General features: G+C 34.8%; 3 protein-coding genes across 3 annotated transcripts; 2 read left to right on the top strand and 1 right to left on the bottom strand.

Annotated features, from left to right (window-relative positions):
• Positions 1-1,916: 1,916 nt before the first annotated feature.
• On the top strand, positions 1,917-2,802 carry mespbb (mesoderm posterior bb). Its single transcript, XM_056740678.1, has 2 exons — positions 1,917-2,642; positions 2,749-2,802. The coding sequence occupies exons 1-2, from the start codon at positions 1,917-1,919 to the stop codon at positions 2,800-2,802; spliced, it is 780 nt and encodes a 259-aa protein (XP_056596656.1).
• Positions 2,803-6,673: 3,871 nt separating this feature from the next.
• On the top strand, positions 6,674-7,561 carry mespab (mesoderm posterior ab). Its single transcript, XM_056740679.1, has 2 exons — positions 6,674-7,396; positions 7,505-7,561. The coding sequence occupies exons 1-2, from the start codon at positions 6,725-6,727 to the stop codon at positions 7,559-7,561; spliced, it is 729 nt and encodes a 242-aa protein (XP_056596657.1). The 5' UTR covers positions 6,674-6,724.
• A 389-nt stretch (positions 7,562-7,950) lies between these two features.
• LOC130414386 (hereditary hemochromatosis protein homolog) lies at positions 7,951-10,378 on the bottom strand. The gene is made up of 6 exons (XM_056740253.1): positions 10,223-10,378; positions 9,672-9,929; positions 9,103-9,387; positions 8,702-8,986; positions 8,512-8,630; positions 7,951-8,324 (listed from the first exon to the last, which is right to left on the bottom strand). The coding sequence occupies exons 1-6, from the start codon at positions 10,275-10,277 to the stop codon at positions 8,238-8,240; spliced, it is 1,089 nt and encodes a 362-aa protein (XP_056596231.1). The 5' UTR covers positions 10,278-10,378; the 3' UTR covers positions 7,951-8,237.
• Between the last annotated feature and the right edge of the window lie 884 nt (positions 10,379-11,262).

Genomic DNA, 11,262 nt, shown 5'->3' on the forward strand with positions numbered 1-11,262 from the left:
CACAAAGGTCAAACCAGGTTCTCGAAAGGACATGTCAGAGAGAATGTCTTTACTGTTGTAAATTTACTTAGAGGGATAGTTCTGCCAAAAATGAAATTGATTTCATCATTTACTCTTCGTTATGTCATTCAAAACAGAACAGAGCATAAAGTACTTTGAAGAACCTTGGTAACCGAACAACACTGGCCCCCATTGACTTCCATTGTATGGACACAAATGGATGAATGGTCTGAACATTTCTCAAAATATCTTCTATGGCGTTCCACAGAAAAAAGAGTCACACACAGGTTTTGAATGACAAGGTGGTGTAAAAATTATGAAAGATTTTTTTTAGAACAAATCATCTCTTTGGTGATTTTAAGGCATGTTTTATCAATTCACCACGGAAGCAAATAATTTGTGTACCATTTTAGCAACCAAGCAATCAGTTGTTTGGGTTGATGTTGAGTGATGTTTTGAATAATTAAACTCTTGACTTCTGTTTGGAGAGGTCGCGGAGACTCTGGTGTACTGCGTCTCACAGGTTTAACACCTAGCGGTTCTCAAGTCACCACGTTAAGGTGCCAGTCTAAACATTTCAGAACTCCCACACGCCTCACAAGTCTAAGTATACATAAAGTAGAGAAATGTTCTGTAAGAAACTGTAAAATAAAATAAAATAAAATAAAATAAAATAAAATAAAATAAAATAAAATAAAATAAAATAAAATAAAATAAAATAAAATAAAATAAAATAAAATAAAATAAAATAAAATAAAATAAAATAAAATCAAATAAAATCAAATAAAATCAAATAAAATAAAATCAAATAAAATCAAATAAAATCAAATCAAATAAAATCAAATCAAATAAAATCAAATCAAATCAAATCAAATCAAATCAAATCAAATCAAATAAATCAAATCAAATCAAATCAAAGAGAAAAGAAATAGATTTTCTCCCGTTAATGACATTACATTGAGGTAATGGGTCTTAATATTGTTTAGTCAGCTTCATTACCTCAGTTACATGTGTGGTGTGAAATTCCATTAAAGTTTCACACAGAACACAGAACGGTGGATTTGCCTTTAATGTGACCCATTAGAGGTGTCATTTAACACCCCGGCTGTGAGAGAATGACAAGTGTCTGTGTCCCTATACAACTGTGACCTATTGACCACACCACAATCTATACTAAACAGCCATCAAACTTTATATTGAAATTAAGAGAAATTTTCATGCAATCAGCATTTCTAGATGTATTGCGGTCATTCCAGTTCAGTGTCTGTTGAATTTCAAAAGAATCAAACCTCAGAAGTGACATAAAGTAATCCAACAACAATGTGAAAGACTCACAGCTTGACAAGACACATGAAAACTGTGAGAAATAAATCAAGGTAATCACATAGAAAAAACATTTTTAAAATTTTACAAAAACATGTACTAATATTTCTGTTGTATTCCTAAAAGGTGAATATGAACTTGTTTTCGAGGTCAGAAAGAATATAGAGCGTCTTTTGTGTTATTTTTCACCTGTTTCTACAGTTATTTTCTGCAACTAAATGCAAATAGATATTTGGGAGAATGTACAAATGTACAAAATCATCACACAACAATGTCAGCCATGTACTGAAAATATTCATATAGCTCGAGTTGATGTTAAAAACAGTAGTGGAATTATTTTTTTATCATGCTGTGTAGGGGTGAAAAATCACACCTGCTGATTCAAATCTTCAGGTTCCCAGACCATGCCTAGACCTCTCTCTCTCTCTCTCTCTCTCTCTCTCAGTGACCATGGTAGCCTAGCATGAGACTGACAGTGGAGGCCTGGAGAGGCCTGCAGAGGTGTCACTTCACACCTCTGTGGCTGTTGTCTTGTATAAAACCTTCCTTCAGCAGACCTTCATGCATTACTTGAGCTTCTCTAACCACACAGAATGGATATTTCTCCTCCTCTCCTCAACTACATGACACAGAACTACTGGAGCTGCCCGAGCTCAGACTCTGAATTCTACACCATCTCGTCTCCTGAAGCCGTGTCTCCAATCTCCCGTTCATCTCCACCCCATTCACAGCACCCCGGAGGTGGCAAAGCTACCGCTTCTTTGCGTGAGGAAGGTGGACGTTCTCGCGTCGGGACCAGAAGAATGAGGTCCAAAAACCCGAGCAAGCAGAGACAGAGTGCCAGCGAGAAGGAGAAGCTCCGAATGAGGGACTTGACGAAAGCCCTCCATCATCTCAGGACTTACCTGCCTCCTACTGTGGCTCCTGTCGGTCAAACATTGACAAAGATCGAGACGCTTCGCTTGACCATCCGCTACATTTCGTATCTGTCAGCTCAGCTTGGACTCGGCGAAGAGTCTCTCTTCCAGATGAAGGACATGAGAACTTCTAGAGAGCAAGAATCGCCTCAAAATCAGACCGAAGGGATCTGCTGTTACAATTCGCCGACGTCATATTGGGGATTCAGAGATGAGCTCCCGACACATCAAGAACTGCACCAAAGCACTTTCAGACCAGAACACGTCTCGAGGAAGACAGAAATGAATCTTAATCAAGTTTGCATGAACGTGGAGACACAGACATATGACAACTCACTCAACTCCAGCCTGGAGTCTCTCCTGGAATATCCATCATATGCGAATACAGCTTTGACATATCAGGTATGTATTTTAACAGTCATGAATGCAAATAACTTAACTAAAATGTGAATATTTTGCTCTTTAAATGAAAAATGAATTAACTTAGCATCCCTTTCTCTTTTTGCAGAATTATGGAAAAGCTGTGCACTGTCAAAGCATAGCTCCAGAATTCTGGGGATGAAAATGCGTTCGACCGTCACACATGTCAAATCTTATGTATTGCCTTAACTGTACAGTATTTAATGTATTTTAATATATAACTTTTTCATTTTAAGATTTCTATTTTAATATGATATATATTTTGTATGTTATCTTTTTTGTACAAAACAAGACTAATTTATTGATATTTATAATAAAACATTTGATATTCATAATGTATTGCACATTGTCATTTCATTTGAAAATGAATTGAAATCTCTTTGTAACTCTTTTGAGATGGCACAATGATGGTTGACAAGAGATAATGTCATAAAATCGTGCATAACAAAAAATTATAGTTAAAAATTTGTTGTTTAAATAGTTTCAAAAGATGCACAGCATATAACAGCAGTTATAGCCTGATATTTAAATGAAAATTATTAAATGTTAAATTATTTGATGTCAACTATTAATTTATAATATACTGTATAAACCAATGCTTTTAATACATATAATCTATTTTATTGTTGAATTTAACCCTATTTCTCAATATCTTCTTGTAATCATTTATGTTTTTTAATGTAAAAAAGAGAAAATTTGGTAAAAATAAATGAACACAAGGTCAATATCTATCGTCTCCAGAAGAGGACGCTATTGTACATTGCAGCTGTCCTGCATTCATTTTGTTGCTTAGCGTTTGTATACGCTCACGTTTATTTTTTGTTACACGTGTTTTTAATGTTTTAATAGTGTGAGATAAACTTAACCAAGTGTTTCTTATTGTAGTCCTATTATTCAACTCAATCTTGATCAAGATTAATCTGCGTCTGTTAATTGTATGCAGATCTGTTTTGACCTCTCACATGTTTTTCACAAAACAAAAGCTCATTGCCTATCTGTGTAATATTATGCATAAATATTATTTTCAAGACTAAAGCTTAACAGGCTTTTGTGACACATGATTGCAGCATCAAGGATCCATTGATATCACATTTAATTTACATATAAATTACACATCTCGGAATCCTGATCCCAGTATCCAATATCCCAGCAAGCAGATCAAACCCAAAATGCCATTATAGCAACTTTATATAACACTAAAATATATATAATTAAATAGCCAAGTTTATAATTTATAATTGGAGAAGAGTAAATAAATAAGACTTTAAATGAACGGATTGATGTTAATACAATAGCCAGGTAATTTTAAAATTTAAAACCTAACAGATGTGCACAGATTAGTTCAACCTGGTGTTGGTTTCAAAATCTGAGAGCCTTTTGATCATTTTTTGATCATTTTTAGATGATCAAATATCTATCACAAATCAGCATTATATCAGGCATCTGGTAATTCTGCATGATCAGTCATGCAAAAAGAGACAGCCAGGTGTAATTATTAGGCCCGATACATTATAAATATATTAAAGATTTCATTTTATATTACTTTACATTTCCAATTTATACCCTTATGTTATTAAATATTTTCTATTTATTTGTTAGAGACGTTACATTTGACTTTCAAAGCCGTTTCACCTCTATCAGCAGTCAGGTTCTAATCAGGTCTGTGCAAACAGAACCTCTTCTTAATGAACTACAAGTCAACAAGAAAAGCATCCTCACACCTCCAAGTCTGGGTCGGATGATCCCTTCAAAAGCTTGAACTTCATACATACTTATCTTCATAATCCCCTAATGTGAGAGAGGTCGACAGGCCTCATGTTTCATGACAGAGGTGTCAGATAATTATAAGCGAGACTCTGCTTTAGGTACCCTTGACCCTGCGACTGAAATGCTAATGCAAGCTCAATCCACAGTTTACAGATCACTAGGAGGAAAGGATTTAGACAATTTAGTTATTTACCTCAAATCAACATTTAACCGGGCTGGAGAAGAAAAACACACGGCATTGATGTGCTAATCGACCTTTGATGCTTTAGGAAAAACTAAGAAAGACACTAAAAAGGTTGAAGTGAGCTCATTTGCAGCGAGGCTCGAGACTTTAAATCAACATTCTGTAGACCTTACAGGAAACAGCAAAATGTTTAATGATCGCATATCTTTACAATTGAAAATATAACAAAAAAAGTTAAGGTTTGTAGTTATTTTGTCATTTTGCAAATTTATTTGCTAAAATTAGATACAAAATGTTGCCTTAATATTACTTGAAACTTGTAACAATGATGTCTTATTTAGGCTAGGGTTTAAAACATCTTAAATCTGAGATTCACCATCAAAGTGATAGAAATCTTTTCCTCTGATCCTGCTTCAAACTAATTTGTTGTCTGGCCCCGAGTAAAATCTAATTATTGCAGGATAGCACCGGGAAGGAAGCAGCAAAAAGTGACACGTCGTGATCTGGGAACCATTTCCCTTCCCTGCTCGCATTGAAGCTGTAATCCACAAGCCTTTGAGGTCACCTTACACCTCAGAAAACAAAAACAACAACTGGATCTACAGCAATAAAGTCCAGATTTCATCTTCGTTTGGACTTTAAAACAGATGCATCATACAGAGGAATCATATCAAGCGATGCAAACACTGTCTTGTGCACTTTAAAATAATCTTTTTATTAAATGTATTCAATGCATTCAAAACCGTAAATGCAAATGTGACCCTGAGAGTGAAAACCCAGCCAAAGTCCTATTTTGATTATTTACTGTTTTCTACATCAAATTATCCTATGTAAAGAACATTCTGTGAAAATATAACATTGATATCTAATGTCACGAGAAAAAATTGAAATCTAGCAAAAGTGATGCTTGAAATCAAACTTTGATGCTCATTTTCTCAGGCTTTAAAAATATTATAAAAATATTATAAATGATACAATTATATAAAGCAAAGACATTTTTAAATAGATTACCTATAAAATAGTTTTTGTTTTAATGAGATAAAGTAAAAATAAAGATAAATTCTAGGGACAAGAAATCGACATTACCCCACCGTGGGTTTAAACAATCCAGCATATTGTTACATTTAAACCAATGGTTTTGTCCATGTTTTACTCAAACATTAGTTTTTTTTGATGAAGAAGTTAAAAGTTCTTCTGGAGTTCCCATGAAGCTCTCAGAGGTGGAAGTCAGTTGTCTAAACAAAGACCTGTGAACATGTGACACATTACAGGCTGCACACTTCATGAAAAAAGGTGTTACTCTGAGAGACTGGGCTCATTCAACAAGACGTAAAGATAAAAAGAAAATAAGACCCTGAAGTGTTTTGACTTCATATGGCTGCTGTCCTTCTGAAACGTTGTCTCTACATGTTTTGTGATTTTTTTATTTAATTTTTTTTCCTTTAATGTTTGTCACTGGATATTGCGAATATGGAACCAATTAAAGTATTTAAAAGGGCTTGTCAACTTTGACAACACAGTATAGTCACTTAAAACGTACAGTGTTTTTTCCATTTCCTGGAAAACACTGAATTTAGAGATACAAGGTTTCACGATTATATATTGAATTGGGAGAAATTGTAGTTTAAAGATTTGATATAATGTGCAACTCTGTTGGCTTAAGTTTAAAAATGCTTTAAAATGTAATGGATAAGCATTACAGTAATGATCAGACTAAAAATAATCTCAAACAAGAATAAAATACTTCATGGTCTCAGATTTAAAGGAATTAAGCACAAAAATGCTTAAAGATAAATCCATTCAAATAAAAAAACACGGAAAACTTAAATACTTTAGCCAAGTTAGATCAAACTAAATCTTGAACTTGTCCTGTTTTTTTAACCGCCCCAGTCACAACCTCCCACCTGTGCATGTGCTGCGAGTTTTCCCAGAGACCCCCTGCCCCTGGTGTGATGTCTCTCCTCTGCTTTGAAATTCCTAAGCGCCTTCCGAAGGTGCAACGTCACACCTCTTCTTCTAGGATATATTGAGCTGCTGCCTTCAGCTGTCCAGCATTCACTCAGGTACTAGAGAACGAACAGCAAACATCTCCTCAGCTTTGGAAAGATCAACCATGGAGTTCAACTTTTCTCCTTTGATGCTCCACGGAGACAAATGCGAGAACAAACATTCATCCAGCACCGATGCTGGGTACTACAGCGCCTGTGGCAGCCTTTCTCCAAGTTCCTCCGTCGATTCTGGATGTTTTTCTCCTCCTGCGAACTTGTGGTTAGCTGGCAGACACCACGAGGCCGCTGGAAATGCCGACAGCCAACCTGCAAAGAAACCAAGAATGCTTCTACCACCAGAAGGAAAAAGACGTTCCAGGTCGAAAAATCCAGGACCCAAGCGTCAGACGGCCAGCGAGAGAGAGAAACTCAGAATGAGGGACCTGACCAAAGCCCTGCATCATGTCAGAAAATTCTTGCCTCCATCTGTGGCTCCTGCTGGGCAGACTCTGACCAAGATTGAGACCCTTCGCCTCACCATCGGCTACATCTCGTACTTGTCCGCTCAGCTGGAACACGGTCAAGAGATCTCCAGTCATGAAATAACACCACAAAGCTACTCACAAGATACATCAGACAGACTTCAGAGCGGAACCTGGTGTCTGGATGGACCACAAGAACAGTTTCAGGACAGCACGCAGTACTGTTCAACATTCACCGCCTTTACGGATTCAACACAACAGATGGAGGCAAACTTTCTTTCAACATCATACAACAGAGAGGCACAGTCCTATATGGTAAGGATGGTTCTATAGATATTAAATAATTATCTGGTTTGAAGATATTACATTTTTGCTTTTTTGTACTTAATTTCTGAATCTAAACGTGTCTCTTTTCTTCAACAGTTTCCTTGCACAATGACACAAAATGCTACAGACTACGGCAATGCATTTTTCCAATAAAGATGGTCGAGAAGAGAATTGATGCCAAGAAGATGCTCATTGTGTGATTTAAAAACAATGCTTTCTTTATGTTGTGATTTCATTATTTGTAATTATTTATCAGATCAAATATTTTTCTACTGAGTACATTTGTATTTATTGCATATTTATTATTGTTTTTAAAATAAATGCATTTAAATATTACTTTTTGTCTGGATGTTTAATTTAAAGTGAAACATTGCCTTTATGAAAACATACGTGTTACAACGAATATTCATAGTTAGAAAAACTACCCACATCAGATTTGCAAGTATTACCTTTATCTTTCAATCTACTGTATTCAAGGGAAAAAGATTGAGACTTACAATCATGTCTGATCCGGTAGAAAACATATTTAAACCATAGTAAAATGGCGTTGAAAAGTCTTTATTTTATTTTTAAAAAAGTGTATTACAAAATTGCATTAGTAAACATAAAAAAACATATATTATAGTCACTGCACAGTGCACATTAAAATGAATAACATTGAATAATAACTGATACCTGCCCACTCTTTACGATAGCTGAAAAAATCACATACAAGTGTTAACTAAGTAAAAAAACTGTGTCTATATTATCTGAAGGTTATTGTCTGCATATTTGTTGCTTTATGCATTTCTATCATTTTATTTGAACTGAAACAACTTGCAATGATTTATTACTGAACATTGTTTAAAGATGTCTCTTCACTTGATTTCTGCAGCTTAATGCCATAAAAATATTGTGTCCACACTTTCTTCAGACGCTGAAAAAAAAATTAAAACTTAAAAACAATATACAAACTAGATAATTAAAAGTCCTGTCATGTATATTTTTTCTCCAGTAAAAAAGTAGTAAAATGATCAAAATAAAAACCCATTATGTGAATGCTACTTATGAATAAAAGGACATTTCATTTTTTGGCATACAAAAACACAATAGACGTGTATTACCTGTCTATAACCTTCTCTGTATAGAATAACAGCAGCAACAGCTCCCAAAATCAACACCAAAGCCAGAGCCGTTAGAACTGAGAAAATCATTGACTTTAATGGTGTCCCATGCTCATACTCTGAAACATAACATGAGTTAAGTTCACATATAGACAACATATGTTCACTTTTATTTTTGATAGTGTGTCACCTAAACTGATGTCCAGTTTGTTGTCCAGACTGAGATGTGTGGCAGTGCAGGTGTATTTGTGTTTCTTTCTGTGTTCTTCTGCACTGATCCTCAGAATCTTCCTCATCTGGTACGTCCCGTCATCATTGGGCAGCAGATCTCCTCCAGTGATCTCATGATCAGACACAGGCTGTCCGTCTCTGAACATGGTCAGACTGATGTGTCGAGGGTAAAATCCAGTTGCCAGGCAACTTACTTGAGAACCAAAAATCTGATCTTTCTGAAAAAGCCTGATTTTGGGCTTCACTGTTGAATACAGATGTATCTGAGTCTGTTTTCTAAACAATATCACAGCTAGAACATATATTTAATAGCAAAGTAGAACGTATATTTAAAATTTACAATATTTTCAGCTTTCTTACCTTTTTTATTGATTTGATTTTTCCTTGTTTCAGTGTAACCCTTGAGAGTTTTTAGGCAGGTTGGGAGATATAAATGTTTATGACGTTGCATAGTGAGTTCAAGCTGTATTTTCAGCAGCTGAGCTGTGATATTTAAATTTCCCTGGTATGTAAAATTCTTGTCAGTGTATCGCAGCTCATCTGTGGTGAATCCTTCGAAGGCGTCCCGCGTGATCATTTGTCCCGGTTTACCATCATACTTCATCTCACACAAAACCAGTCTTTGCAACACAAGAGCACCTTTAACTGAGAGCAAACAGAATAAGCCTTTGCAACAAAGTATTTTTTTTAAACACAATTACTAAAATGATTTATTATAATACAGCTTCTTGTTTTCGTTGGTGCTTGTGAAGCCTAAAAACTATTCCTCAAAATATTAAACTTGGCTGCTAAAGTATTCACTATTAATATTAATAATGCGTTCCGGTATGGATGTGATCAAAGTGTTCATCTTTACATGCTTTTTTTCATATCTTTCAAGCCGTTTTAACTAAAGTGAAAAGAATAACTGCAATGACTGCAATATTTACCCTCAGTTTTATTCAGGGTGTTTGTCGCTATTGCCCATTTAATCCGAAAAGATGATTCTATGTAGTCACTGATGGTGAGGACATCATTTGAATCAAACACATGATCTTCAACTGTTGTGTTTCCTCTTCGAGTGAAGGTCTTTGTCTCACCGTTATAATACAGAACTCTGACATCATCCAACATGACTGTGTAACTAAATTGAGGAAATGGTGTTTGTCCTCTCATGTAGGTTGCAAGCAACCACAAAGAATGAGAGCCTGGGAATAAGAAGACAATTATTTTCCTGTTTTATTAATCCGTCATTTGTTAAATAGATTATCGAACAATAATAAAATGAAACAACTTTGCATTAACAAAGTTTTGTAATTAGCAGGTAAAAAATTACTTCACTGACTTTACATGCTTACAAATAATAAAAAAATTCTATGCTTCTTGCATCATTTATCAAAATTCTTAAGGAATAGACTACTAGATTTATCAAGAAGCAGGAAAAAAGTTTGGTTAAGGAGATATTCTAGGTCCAAAAAAGTTGTTAAAACTATGTTCTTACCTTTTGGAGCTGCTGTTGGAAGGCAAAGCAAAAGCAGGACTAGAAGTTTATCCATATTGAGGATATTTATACGATATGTTTTTTGTAGAGGTCACAAAATAACTAACTTTAGAATGTTGACTTCCTTGTTCTCCTTGCTGTCTATCCTTGTGAATAGTTGTCTTCACTTAAGTTAATGTTTTTCTATTCATGTTATGAATTATAGCTTCTGAATTGACCTTTAGACTAAAGCAGGATTTCAGTTTTCCTTTAGTTTCCTTAGTTTGATTTAGTGTAAACCGTAAATTCTTAAAGACATGCTCATGTTCAACGCTTGAAATCAGAATTTCAGTATAAATGTGAGAACAAATAATATAATAACTTTTTAAATTTTTGCTTGTATCTGTAGAGTGGAATATAACGCCATGTATAGTGCTGTAGCAAATAAAGATTTCTATAAATCACAAATGCAATTTTACAATAACAACACAGGGTGGCAGCACTACATTAGGTGTTGTATTAAAACGTGACGTTATGAGCTATAAGCCTTGTTATATGGGGGACGTGCCTTTATAGATTTGATATTGCCAACATTAAACTTTAATCCAATAATATAATATAAATAAAAATAAATAAATCCCTGAATTTGAAAGTGTTTTTCGAGTACGGCAGGGAAACCAGACATCCAAATACATATCAGTTTCACTTAGTAACCTGTTTACTAAGTGAAATTTACTGTTTTATTATAAAACTACAGTACAGCACAAGACAGTCCTGCTGGTCCTGTCATACATCCGCCTACAACACGACTACAGTCGCGACGGCTCTTCGTTAAATGTGTTGCCTGACAGCGCCACCTGCTGCTTTGGATCTGCTGACGTGTAATGAAATTAACTGCAAACTTATTTTATAAAACAATTTTAGTATTTTAAATATATATATATTTGATGAATAACGTGGTATTCCAGGTTGTCTTTTTCAAATGAAAAAAAACAGAACATTTTATTAAGATAAAATGAAACTCAACAGCAGAGGGCAATATTCACATTTCCTACATATTG

This window comes from Triplophysa dalaica, chromosome 24, assembly GCF_015846415.1.
Source record: "Triplophysa dalaica isolate WHDGS20190420 chromosome 24, ASM1584641v1, whole genome shotgun sequence".
Lineage (NCBI taxonomy): Eukaryota > Metazoa > Chordata > Actinopteri > Cypriniformes > Nemacheilidae > Triplophysa > Triplophysa dalaica.